The sequence below is a fragment of the Osmerus eperlanus genome, chromosome 5 (genome assembly GCF_963692335.1).
Source record: "Osmerus eperlanus chromosome 5, fOsmEpe2.1, whole genome shotgun sequence".
In the NCBI taxonomy this organism is placed as follows: Eukaryota; Metazoa; Chordata; class Actinopteri; order Osmeriformes; family Osmeridae; genus Osmerus; species Osmerus eperlanus.
The window spans coordinates 5,826,784-5,840,656 of record NC_085022.1 but is presented as its reverse complement, the minus strand read 5'-3'; the positions used below and the strand labels follow the sequence as shown (position 1 = coordinate 5,840,656).

At 49.6% G+C, this 13,873-nt stretch overlaps 1 protein-coding gene across 1 annotated transcript; it reads right to left on the bottom strand.

Annotated features, from left to right (window-relative positions):
* Positions 1 to 792: 792 nt before the first annotated feature.
* nrn1la (neuritin 1-like a) lies at positions 793 to 13,349 on the bottom strand. Its single transcript, XM_062461443.1, has 3 exons — positions 13,042 to 13,349; positions 3,012 to 3,159; positions 793 to 1,386 (listed from the first exon to the last, which is right to left on the bottom strand). Exons 1-3 carry the CDS (start codon positions 13,094 to 13,096, stop codon positions 1,101 to 1,103), a joined length of 489 nt encoding a protein of 162 aa, XP_062317427.1. The 5' UTR covers positions 13,097 to 13,349; the 3' UTR covers positions 793 to 1,100.
* Between the last annotated feature and the right edge of the window lie 524 nt (positions 13,350 to 13,873).

Genomic DNA, 13,873 nt, shown 5'->3' with positions numbered 1-13,873 from the left:
CAGAGAAAGACAGAGAGAGAGGGAGAGACAGAGAGTGGGGAAGAAAGAGGGAGAGAGAGGGAAAGCAAAAGAGAGAGGGAGGGAGAGAGAGGGGGGTAGACGGAGAGAGAATACTCTTCCCAGGTGCTAGACTTGATTATTAAAATAACTAAATAGAATTGATCACGTTAAATCTACTTTATTTTACATAATAAGCATCTTTTAGTATTCAGGTACCAATCGATGCCTGTATTGGTCATGAATAAGCCATTCTGAATAATGATCAATTAAACACACCACAACGGAACAGTGAGGCAAAGCTAAGCAGAGGCAGAAGGATTGTCTCTCCCAACAGTGGCAGCATTGTCAAGCTTGCAAAAATGCTAAACAAACATTCAAAGAAATGTAGCTGCTTTACATCAGTATGAAATATGTTGTACATAAATATTCATATGACCGTAGGACAGTATCTTGCAGTCTCCTGTAGCTTTGTGTTGTTCCTAACGTCAGTACCTGAAACAGAGGTACTGAGGTAAGGCAGAGTCTTGGAGTGAAGTTCTGGAGTTTTGGGGTTCTCTGGAGTTCCAGGTTCCTCTGTTTTGTGTTAGAGGTCTATGATCTCATTAATATTCTGCTCCCAACTCATGGCTCCGACTCAAACTGCCCCCCCCCCCCCTCTCTCTCGCTCTCTCTCTCTCTCTCTCTCTCTCTCTCTCTCTCTCTCTCTCTCTCTCTCTCTCTCTCTCTCAAACACACTTACACACACGCTATCACACACACAAACACACAGATGCACCCGCGCACAAACACACACATAGGGCGAGAGGCATACGGAATGAGATAGTCTCTCAAAGACAAAGAGAGGAACAGGGAGAGTGTATGTGTTATGTACAGTGCATAAAAATATGGGAGAGAGCGTTGTGGTTGGTACCGTACATAAAAAAAGATAGGTTCCTAGCAGACTTCAAAGCTGCTGCTCTAAACATGCAGCTGAAACATGCAGCTCCTGGTCGGTACAGTACTGTACAGAGACATTTATTAAAACAAGTGAGCGGAAAGTCAATAGAGTGTCATTAGAACGTTTGATCGTACATGTCAGGTTCCCCTGGGTCTGAGCGTGGTTATATCCATGGTAACAGCAGCATCAGAAAGAGCCAGGGCAGCAGGTAAAAGACATGGCCAGACGTGTGGGCGCGGGCTCTGAGAGACTCCTGATTGGCGTCTTCTCCGTTGGGCGGGGCTTGAGCATTGACTTGTGGTTGGTTGCGGTTGGAGCACATGTCATAGAGGTTTCCGGAGAACTGCATCTTCTTGGACTCCTGGCGGAGCGACTCCCAGACGGACGCCGCCTCCTCGGGGCATCCCGCCATCGCCAGGTTAGCACAGTCGTGGAACTCATCCCAAGACCTGCAGGGGGCAGCAAAGGGCAGGAGGGGGTAGGATGGACAACGTACAGGGAGAAGAGAGAGAACAGAGAGGGGGAATGTTAGGAGAAGGGAGGTTAGCGCGCAAATCTGCCTCAGTCCTGACTACTGTGGAGAAGGAAAGAGGGGTGAGGAAAGGAGAGTAAATTAGAAGATTAACGGAGGAGAGGAGGCGGCGAGGAGGAGAGGAGGATAAGAGAGGAGGAGAGGAGAGAAGGGCTGAGTGGGCAGAGTGTGTCTGGACCTGGGCCAGATTTTAAACACTCACCCTGACACATCTGCTAGGGGGCCTGGAGGGGGGGTGCAGCTGTTTACCTGTTTACCTCAGACCCTTAGGACTGAATCAGTGTATGTGTGTGTGTGCATGTGTGTGTGCATGTGGAGGATAGAGTTGCCAGCTGTAGAACAAAGTGGAAGCTAAATGCAACTCAGTAAAGTCCTTGGAGAGACAAAGCCAACAGGAGGGGAGGAGAAGAGGAGGGGAGGGGAGGGGAGGGGAGGGGAGGGGAGGGGAGGGGAGAGGAGGGGAGGGGAGAGGAGGGTAGCGGTGGAGGGGAGAGGAGGGTAGCGGTGGAGGGGAGAGGAGGGGAGAGGTGGAGGGGAGAGGAGAGGAGAGGAGAGGAGAGGAGGGGAGGGGAGGGGAGAGCAGAGCAGAGCAGAGCAGAGCAGAGGAGAGGAGGGGAGGGGAGGGGAGGGGAGGGGAGGGGAGGGGTGGAGGGGAGAGGAGGGGAGAGAAAGCCGCTGGTGCAGCCTTGGCCTACATGCACAGCTACTGCTATTCAGGAGGGACATCACTGTCCCTGATACACATTCTAGGAAGAGGGACAGACGTGTGTGTGTGTCAGTGTGCGGTGTGTGTGTGTCAGTGTGCGGTGTGTGTGTCAGTGTGCGGTGTGTGTCAGTGTGCGGTGTGTGTCAGTGTGTGGTGTGTGTGTGTGTCAGTGTGTGGTGTGTGTGTCAGTGTGCGGTGTGTGTCAGTGTGCGGTGGAAGTGTAAGTAAAAGTTGGATGAGGTGCAGGGTTAATAACACCTGGAGGAATATGAGAGAGACAAGGAGAGTACTGTAGATCAGGAAAGTCTCTCTACTCCTGGCTTCTCTCACCAGCCTCACTTGTCTCTCTCTTTCTACCTGTGTCACACACACAGACACTCTCACACACGTACACACACACGCACGTACACACACACACTCCCTTGAGCCTAATTGGACATACTAAGCTGCAGACGAGTTGAGCAGCTCGACTGATAATCATGTTACGTCAGTGGTTACTAGTGGTTACTCAAAAAGAATAAACGAAAGAAAGAAAAGATAATGGAAACGCTCCCATAATCACCAGCGGGAGAGGAGCGTGACATCACAACAAGACAAACGACCGAGGGACGTATAAATAGGAGAGAGGAGATGGATAGAAAGATGGATAGAGGGGCACATTAATAGAGAGGGCTTCTACATCTTTAATTAACATCCCCTCCGCAGTCGGAACACGATGAGGGGGGCGAGCAGGCAAGCCAAGGTGAGCTGATCGAGGAGAAAAGGCTGAAGTCCAGATGCTTGGCTGGACAGCGTGTGAGTGCATGGGGGGGGGGGGGGGGGGAGGCAGTGCTGACCGGCAGATGGAGTGGATCTCGTGAGCGTCGTGGTCTTTGTGTGTGCTCTCTGACAGGCTGTCCCCCAGGGTCATCAGGCACTGGGCGAAGCCCTTGTAGATGGAGCCACACTTCCTGGAGGAGAACGCTGCACTGGGGAGAGGAAACACTGCACACACACACACACACACGCATGGACACACACACACACCATACGCAGTATCGGTAAGTACCAGTTCCATCTCCCCCCCTCCCCCCCATCCCCAACCTACAGTAGACTAGTTGTCACAAGCAACCCTCATCTCTGGAGTACCAGGTGAAGCACCTCTGTGGCCTGGTGAAGAAGAACCAGTTAAGGTAAATAAGTACGTCATTACTAGTTGAGGTAAATCATGTAAATTGGGTCAGACAGTGAATCACCATAACGCTTCCGGACTCTAGGGAGCGGCTGGTTAATATTTAATGGGACAGACTCATCTGATGCCCGCCTATCGATCTCAGACCGCGTTCAACAGCAGGCTTCAGTTAGACTCAGGATTATTGGTTTCACTCATCTCTATCAAGCTTTAATGAAGACCTGGAGCGAGAGAGGTGGAGAGGGAACAGTGGAGAGAGAGAGAGAGAGAGAGAGCGAGAGAGAGACAAAGAGAGAAGGGTGGAGATAGGAGAGGATGGAAGGACAGGGAGAGAAGGATGTTACTGTAAAAAAAAGAGAGAAATTAAACTTATAAAAGGACAAGTTGGATGTAAGTAAGTAAGTAAGTAAGACTTTATTTATATAGCACATGTCATACAAGAATTGTAGCTCAAGGTGCTTTACATAAAATCAATAAAAACAATAATACAAGTGATAAACACTTGAAAGGCAAAAGGAGGAGAGGATGGAGCGGAAGATACACTGATAAAGGGATGAAACCGAGTTCAAGAGAGGAGGCTTTTAATTCATCTTTAGTTGGTTTTTGTCATAGTATAGAAAAAGTTCAACAGAGAGAAAACACAACTCGGAGCTGAGCAGGGCCAGAGCAGGCTGGCTGGTAATTTGGGGTTCAACCTCCATGGAGGGAATACTGAGAGCGCCTCAGGGAGACTCTGGACTGTGGCTTTCAACTCTGAGCCTGCTGCCCTGTCTGAAGACAAGCAGAGCCAAGCCTGTAGACAAGCCAGGATAAATACACGCGTGCACACCCACACACAGAGACACACACAGAGACACAAACATACACACACAGACACAAACACACACACAAACAGACAGACACACAGAGACACAAACACACACAGATACAAACACAGACACACAGAGACACCAACAAACACACACACAAACACACGCAGACACAAACATAGACACACAGAGACACCAACAAACACACACACAAACACACGCAGACACAAACACACACACAGAGACACAAACACACATAGGAATAGAAAGCTGGAGGAAACGGCCACACCCTGAAACACCTGCAGGCTAGGAGTAGATGAACACTTTGGGTTGATGTTCAGAACTTAGTTGTTGATTACAGGAGAGGAGAAAGGAGAGGAGAGGAGAAGAGAAGAAAAAGAAGAAAAGAGAGGGGAGGAGAAGAGAGGAGAGGAGAGAAGAGAGAAGAGAGGAGAGGAGAGAAGAGAGGAGAGGAGAGAAGAGAAGAGAAGAGAGAAGAGGAGAGAAGAGAAGAGAAGAGAGGAGAGGAGAGGAGAGGAGAGGAGAGAAGAGAGGAGAGGAGAGAAGAGAGGAGAGAAGAGAAGAGAGGAGAGGAGAGGAGAGAAGAGAAGAGAAGAGAGGAGAGAAGAGAGGAGAGGAGAGAAGAGAAGAGAGGAGAGAAGAGAGGAGAGAAGAGAGGAGAGAAGAGAGGAGAGGAGAGGAGAGAAGAGAAGAGAGGAGAGGAGAGAAGAGAAGAGAGAGGAGAAAAGAGAAAAGAGGAGAAGAGGAGTGGAGGAAAAGACGTGAAGTGAAGACAACAGGACAAGCTAGACAGAACACAAGGTGGGAGAAAGAGAGCAGAGAACCGGAGCAGGACACCAGAGAGGAGGGAGTCGAGCAGCAGGAGAAGCGAGACGAACCACACGGGAGAGGAGAGACCAGAGCAGGTATCACGTATCCTCGGTCCTGGGGAGGCACAGAACAGCACAGTGTGTTCTGTTCTTCTGCGGTTCCCCTTCAGAAATACCAGAGAGCCTTCCATCATACCTTCCAAAACAGCTGATGAGGACAATTATGATGACCGGCGCGATGAGGGTAACTGTAATAAGACGACTGGCCAAAATGTTCGACACACAAACACACACACACACTCACACATGCAGATGTATTCCAGTGTGTGTTTATTTTTCTGTGTGTGAGTGTGTGTGTGTGTGTCCGTGTCCAGGAGTGCTGAGCCATCAGAAAGGCTGCTGATGTTTGCTGGCTCGCTGCCCCTGAGGGAACATGCCACGGCAAATCACACACACTCCTCTTCAGGTGTCAAACCCTCCTCAAGACTCTGTATACACACACTCACACAGAGAGATACACACAATCATCTTTTCTAGTGTCAGTCTCTCCAAACACACAGGCTCTTCCGCTGTCTCACACCACCTGCTGTTTACTCTAGAACTCTCTTCAGTGGGCTGCACAACCTGCTCTCTGTGCTCTCTTTACCGAGCGCTGACAGGAGCTCTGAGATCCCCCACACACTCTGCTCCACAGTGTGTGTGTGTGTGTGGGAGAGAGAGAGAGACACATAGATGTATAGAGAGAGAAATAAATAGATACATAAGGAAAAGAGGTACAGAGGTAGCGAGAGATAAACAGATGTAGAGAGGGAGGGCGAGAGAGAGAGGGAGAGAGAGAGGGAGCAAGAAAGAGAGAGAGGGAGAGAGAGAGGGAGCAAGAAAGAGAGAGAGGGAGAGAGAGAGAGAGAGAGAGACAGAGAGAGAGAGAGAGAGAGAGAGAGAGAGAGAGAGAGAGAGAGAGAGAGAGAGAGAGAGAGGGAGGAAGAGCTAGAGACAGAAAACCAGGGGGCATAGATGGTCTAAGTGGACGGATGTCGGGGGACCAGAGGTATGGTACCATGGTAACTTTTACTATAGTAACTCCAGCAAGCTGCATGCCATTGTCAGGGCGACATGGCAGTTAATGAAGGGCCTGGAGGCAGCATTGCGTGAGAGAGACATGGTCCCCACGGCAACCCTCCATGATGCAGGCAATGAGAGAGGAAGGGAGAGGGGAGAGGGAGAGAGAGACAGTTTTCATGGAACTGGAGGAAAACAACACCTCATAATTACCTGCAGACCTTTTACACGTGACTGATCCTAACTTCTCTGATGTTACGTTTTCCCATTTACACCCTCTCACCTCGACCCCCCACCCCCCCACGCGGCCGACTCCCCACACCGGCCCTCTTCATCAAACCGTCTTCCTCATCCTCAAACCCATCCAGAAGACCACAGCGGACGAGGGTGGTGGAGAGAGAGAGAAAGAGCGATAGAGAAGGTTCTATAAGAAAGCAAAAACTTGTCTGTTCCTCAATACTTCTTCTCTCGCTGCTCCTTCTCTCACTCTCACATGTCTCTCCTCCCTTCTTCCGGTCTCTCCTTGTCTCCCCCTCCTGTCTCTACGGGTCCTCCCTTCTTCCGGTCTCTCCTTGTCTCCCCCTCCTGTCTCTACCGGGCCCTCACTCTCCTCCGGTCTCTCCTTGTCTTTGTTCAGACCTGCAGCACAGAACCATGTTATTTTCTCTCAGAGAACATCTGAAGTGCTTCAAGGTCTCTGATGAAGGCAGAGCAGTTATACATATCTGCTTCCCTATTCCATCTTCAGAAGGAATTCAAGCTACTTCACAAACATGCCCGTTTGTGAACACACTAACACACACACACTATCGAACAAACATCACACACACACACACACTCCCAGGGGAGCATTTCTGTCTATGGAGATTCAGAGAGGAAAGAGTGCAAACCTCTCAACCCCTAATGCTTTCACACACACACACACACACACACACACACACACACACGCACACACACACACATACAAACACGCACACACACAAACACGCACACACACACAAACACGCACACACACACAGCAGTAACAACAGCATGTGCAGATGCTTGATCACAGCAGGAGGATAACCATTTCTTACCACACACACTGACACACACACGCTGGCACACGTACACTGACACACACACGCTGGCACACACACGCTGGCACACGTACACTGACACACACACGCTGGCACACACACGCTGGCACACACACGCTGGCACACACACTCATATTCAACCGCTCCGCTGGTCGAAATGTTGCACATACATCTCGACCAGCGGAGAGGGTGTGTGTCTCTGACTGCAGACACAAGCTGCCGTGAGAGCAATCAATCCAGCGGTATTCATAGAGGGCAACGTGATCTAGGAGGAATCCGTCATCTTTGTGTCTTCCTCACTTTGCTCGCTCACTTGGTGCAGTAAATAGAGAGCTCTGGGTCTACTTAATATCTGCTCTCCAGCTTCTAACTCTCAGAGAAGTAGATCTGAGAGTTAAACATCCTTTTATGTGTTATCAGAGCTGCGATGTTTGATGAAAGTTGTTTTCATAGCAGGCACGTGTGTGGATGTGGGTGCTGTGTGTGTGTGCAGTGTAGGTGTGTGTGTGTGTAGGTGTGTGCCCACTGCAGTTGGTTTGACATAAATTGATCAAATTGGGATTCCGAGCTGCTAATGACTAGGCCTCACTTCCTCTGACCGGTCGCCTAGGTTACAGAAGAGCAGATACTAAAAGGATGAAAAGTTAAAAAAGTCTGAACTTGTTTCTTCTAGATCATCTTTCTCTCTTGCTCTCATCCTCCACCAGCTATTCCTCATCCCTCTCTCCTGCTCCACCAGTTATCATCCCTCTGTCCTGCTACATTCCTCCACCAGTCACTCCTCATCCCTCTCTCCTGCTCCACCAATTATCATCCCTCTGTCCTGCTACATTCCTCCACCAGTCACTCCTCATCCCTCTCTCCTGCTCCACCAATTATCATCCCTCTGTCCTGCTACATTCCCCCACCAGTCACTCCTCATCCCTCTCTCCTGCTCCACCAGTTATCATCCCTCTGTCCTGCTACATTCCTCCACAAGTCACTCCTCATCCCTCTCTCCTGCTCCACCAATTATCATCCCTCTGTCCTGCTACATTCCCCCACCAGTCACTCCTCATCCCTCTCTCCTGCTCCACCAATTATCATCCCTCTGTCCTGCTACATTCCTCCACCAGTCACTCCTCATCCCTCTCTCCTGCTCCACCAGTTATCATCCCTCTGTCCTGCTACATTCCTCCACCAGTCACTCCTCATCCCTCTCTCCTGCTCCACCAATTATCATCCCTCTGTCCTGCTACATTCCTCCACCAGTCACTCCTCATCCCTCTCTCCTGCTCCACCAATTATCATCCCTCTGTCCTGCTACATTCCTCCACCAGTCACTCCTCATCCCTCTCTCCTGCTCCACCAATTATCATCCCTCTGTCCTGCTACATTCCTCCACCAGTCACTCCTCATCCCTCTCTCCTGCTCCACCAGTTATCATCCCTCTGTCCTGCTACATTCCTCCACCAGTCACTCCTCATCCCTCTCTCCTGCTCCACCAGTTATCATCCCTCTGTCCTGCTACATTCCTCCAACAGTTGCTCCCCCCAGGCTGCGAGGTGGGAGAAGAGGGTCTGGGGGAGCCCAGTCCAGACGCATACATGTGTGTGTGTGTGTTAACGGGAGGGTTGTGTCAAGGGAGGAGGAGTGTGTGTGTGTGTGTTAACGTGAGGGTTGTGTCAAGGGAGGAGGAGTGTGTGTGTGTGTGTTAACGTGAGGGTTGTGTCAAGGGAGGAGTGTGTGTGTGTGTTAACGTGAGGGTTGTGTCAAGGGAGGAGGAGTGTGTGTGTGTGTGTTAACGTGAGGGTTGTGTCAAGGGAGGAGGAGTGTGTGTGTGTGTTAACGTGAGGGTTGTATCAAGGGAGGAGCAATGTTCTGAAGGAGAATGACTGATGGAGTTATTTGAAGAAGAATAGGGGAAGGAGGAGAGAAGAGAGGGGCCCTCTATCTCTCAGGTATCAGGCAGGATCATCTGTCAGGCACAGCAAAAGAGAGTTGAGGTAAAGTGAGGGGTATGTGTGTGTGTGACAGAGTGTGTGTGATGATTGTTCTCTATGATTTCCCTGGCTGCAACTACTCACACAACCCACCGCAGTACAGCCCACCCTCCTGACGACACACACACACACCCACTCATCCCCATGGAACACAGGAGTGATTAAAAACATCTTTAATACGATCTGTAGTCATTGGGGATGAGTGTGTGTGTGTGTTTGTGTGCATGTGACATGAGAAAGCTATGGCGGTCCCAGACACAAAGCCATCCCACTGATGCCACTCAAGAAGCTAAGAAGCTAATCGTTCTGACAGGAAGCTTTTAACGCTCACTTCCTGTTCCATTCAGCAGCCCATCTAGTCAACATTCTCCTGGAAAGAACCTGACAACAAATGCAAAAACACGCACACCCACTCTCACCCACGCGCGCGCGCACACACACACACAACCTATCCAGGCCTTTTCTTCCAACTCTTCCCTTTCTACTTTTCTTCTGCACCTCCTACGGGCTAATTGGCTAGTTTGATCTTCGGTCTGTCTCAGTTCCACAGTGTTTCTCTCATTCAGCGCAACAACATGCAAATGGATTCCTCTAAAAATAATGACTGCAGCTCCTACCCAGATTACACAAGATGGTGATCAGGGGGTTAGTTACTAATGGGAGGATTATGTAAAACCCAGCAGGGGAATAGTAACTAGTACCTGCTAGGTTGGTGTCAGGGAGTTGACTGATGTGTATGTGTGTGTTGCCCTGAAGGGAGAATTCAGTCATCTGTCGAAGCAGATAACTACTGTCAATCAACCTTAGTCAGCTTGACACTCGGTGAAGTGCTTGATCAGACATCGGTCACAAGAGTGATGCGGAGAGATGCCAGGATCCCACATGGCCGCCGATGGACACCAGACGTGCATTATTCAACTGAGAGGCTGGCGAACACAGCCACAATGGAGCCCCATAAAAGATTCAATACCAAAAAAAAATGTTTTTACCGAGCTGCTGTTATGTAAAGCTTTAATCCAGGGCTCACCAGTGGAGGACGAGGGGAGATAGTGAGTGAGGTGTGGGCATCAGGGGAGTGGCTTTAAACATCTGACTTCCTGTGTTCTTCCCCCTCTCCTCTCCAGGGCCAGGCTAAATGTGGAGTGTCCAATTGATCTCCCCCAGGACTCGGGTGAAGACAGAGCAGCAACATCATTGAAGCAGACACATAGCCCTGACCCCGCCACCCTTTTAATGAGCTTTTATTGACTCCAACACCTGCACTTTCTCTTACCACTTATCACAGTTAGATTGGATAGACTTTACACTCTTAACCAATATCTGCAAGATAGAACGGAATCCACGCCCTTAACTGATCCCTGTTAAAAAAATAAAATTAAAAAAATACAAGGGTATCCACACTCTCAACCAATCCCTTAGCTGGGGTGGAATCCACACTTACCCAATTACAAAGACAAGACTTCCTAAATCCCAGTCCTGTTATGGCTGCTGCCTTCACTGTCCCTCCTCCCTCCATCTCCCCGTGCCTCTCTCTCTAACCTGTAGGTCTGTGAAGCAGCGCACCATGACCCACAGGCTTGATCTTCTCCTTCCTTTGATTCTTTCAAATCATTTCTTTCAAAAAATGCATCCGGTGGAGACTCCTGGCGATACGTGAGCTCCTTTCGAAACCAGCTACCGCATTCCTCCTGGACCCTCTCTCTTCCCCACGTCTCTCTCCCCCCCCCCTCTTCTACCTGCCCTCAGCCACGTTCAAAAACGACCACATTCACAGCTCTCTCTTTTCCTTACCAGAACAACAACATGGAAGCCATCCTCTGCTATGTGACCTTGGACACTTCCAAAACCCTTGGCACTCATTCTTCCTCCCCCCCCCACACACACACACACACACGTCAGCATATAGACACGTGTGAGTATGCATACTCACACACACACGTCAGCATATAGACGTGTGAATATGCATACACATACTCATACACACACACTTACGCACACACACAGTGTTATTAGAAGTCATCAGTGTTAGAGGACAGTAGTTCTTGTGAATGGTCATGAATATTCATACTCAGTCTTGTCTGGGGGTGGTGAGTTGAAGGCAGTCACGCTCCAAAGCTGCTCCATTCCCCTTCATTTGTTTAGGGGCCCCTTCCTTCACATAGCCTCAGACACTGTGGAGGTGTGCAGAGGGGTCTGTGGGACCTGCATGGTGTCTCTAATCAAGCAGGTCTCAGGTGTGGAAATCAGATGACTTCCCCCACCTCGTCTTTCTCCTCCTGCCTTTTCATTGCCTCCCCCGATAGCCTCTCTCATAGCCTCCCCCATAGCCTCACACCTCATCTACCTCTGCCTCCCCCATAGCCTCTCTCATAGCCTCCCCCATAGCCTCACACCTCATCTACCTCTGCCTCCCCCATAGCCTCTCTCATAGCCTCCCCCATAGCCTCACACCTCATCTACCTCTGCTTCCCCCATAGCCTCTCTCATAGCCTCCCCCATAGCCTCACACCTCATCTACCTCTGCCTCCCCCATAGCCTCTCTCATAGCCTCAAGCCTCAGCTCCCCCTGCCTCCCCAATAGCCTTCACAGTTTCTACATAGCCTCTCCTGCTGCCTCCCCCTTCCTACCTTCTGGACCGTTAATAAGTGTAAAGTCTTGAGCCTGTGAAGTAGCAGATTAACAGACAAACAGGACCAGAATACCTTCCCCAGCAGAGCTGTTCCACACTGGCTGCCTCAGATAATTGGGAGGTGTTGAAGGAGGCCAGATGATGTGACTGTGAGCAGGCAGCTTATCCTTGGAGGGTGGTGGAGGATGGAGGTGGAGGATGTGGGGGGTGGTGTTGGTGGTGGGGGGCTGGACAGGGGAAGCAATCCCCCCTAAGAGCCTAACCCTGCTTTAATGAGGACAAAAATGTCTTGAACTGTTGTACAGTATGTAGATTCACAGTTAAAACCCACTGTCAGGTCAGACCTGAGAAATAGTCTTTATACAGAGAAGGCTGCCCTAACTCACTGTGTGTAGTAGTAGTGTAGCAGTTTTGTAATGAGAAAAGGGCTGAATGCCGTGGAGTCCAGTGTGTCTCTGCATCAGATCCGTGAGGTTACAGACCATTGCACATCGTTTTCTGATTCTCACTTGCGTCACGCTGCCCAGTATTTTAAGAACCTCTTTGTTTCCATCTGTTTCATGAGTTTGTTTCATTTTGAAAAGGAGCAGCTGTGTCTGGGACTGGGATGCTCAGCTGGGACCAAAACTGACCCGAGCTGCGCTGGCTCCGAGGGCACCGCATCCACACATCACGCCGCAACCCGGGCGACCCTCCAGAGGCTCCGCTGGGGGACAGATGTGGTTCATTCATGATTTATTTTCATCGGCATGTTTACCTCTTAACGTCCCGTGGGGAAGGCACTTACATCAGCACCAAAAACCGCAGAGAACTGAGGGTGGAGGGGAGAGAGTCGAGCAGTAGTCATTTTAAATAACTTAAGGGCATTCACGTGCGTAATGGCAGCGTATTATGCCTCACATATAGATTTCCCAAAACAAATATTTATTTGAGCGTAAAAACGGTAATGACGGACAGTAGCGCATGTGGACCCCCGAAGACTGTGAAAAGAAGTTTACTATAGGGACCACCTCCATTTAATCACTCGGATCAGCGAGACTACATCCTCTACCATTCACTACATCACTGCGAGTAAATATTAAGAGATACAACAGCGATGCTTCCGTTCGCTCTTTTCAGAAAATCCACATACACTCAGCATGAAAACATCGAACAAATAACGTTGACAAATGCTTGTGTAGTACCTGACATACAAGAGTTTTAACTGAAGTTAAAAAAAAATCAGATTTTATGCTACACGTCGGAGGCAGTCAGTTATTGTGTCTACTATTATTGCAGTAGGGAGTAAGGACATGCTGGTACTTACTTAGCAGAAAAGCAACAGGCAACAGAAGACATGCGTAATTCACGAAGGAAGTCATCCTGAGCGCGAGCCTTTTCCAGTGTAGCCAGAGAACCGGGTATTCAGATATCCGAATCCGTTTGCTGAGTAAGCTACCGTTCAGCTTGAGCTACCTGCTCCGCTCAGCAGTCCGACGGAAGGTAGGTGAGATAGTCCTTACCACGCTCACGAGGGGGATGAACGCTGTACTCCAGTGTGAGTGCGTGTGTGCGCTTACGCAGTGGGCGCGAGGAGGGAGGGTGGACAGGACACGTGTATTGCACGGACTACGCTACGATCAGATGTGGGCTGATGTGTAGCCTACTGAAGGCAACAGCGCGGTTGGCTTTCATGTTGACAAGCGGTCATCGTCTTATGTTTGGTGCACGCCAACGTGCGTAATTACGTGCACGCGGGTTCTTCCCTCAGCGGTGTAGACACACGGAGCCCGCTGGCCACGAGAGAATGGACATAAAACATTCAGTCATGTCCTCATCACACGTTTATAAAACAAGCCACACACAGACACGTGCTGAATTGAACAAGTCTTTTTTTTTTATTATTCCAAAAACGGTTAGGGTAAAAGAAATTGTGTAAAATGTACAACATAACAATCCAAGCACAGAGAACAAAACACCGTATCAGTAAAACACGAAACAGAAGCTCAATCTTTCAGAACTAGAAGAAAACAGGTTATGCTGTGTAACTGTATAGCGTATCTGCAAGCTACCCATGGTCTGTGGTTGTTTGATTCAACCGGAAGAATGAAATTAGTAAAAAGATGAAAAAATAAACTCAACTAGAGAAACAGGAGAAT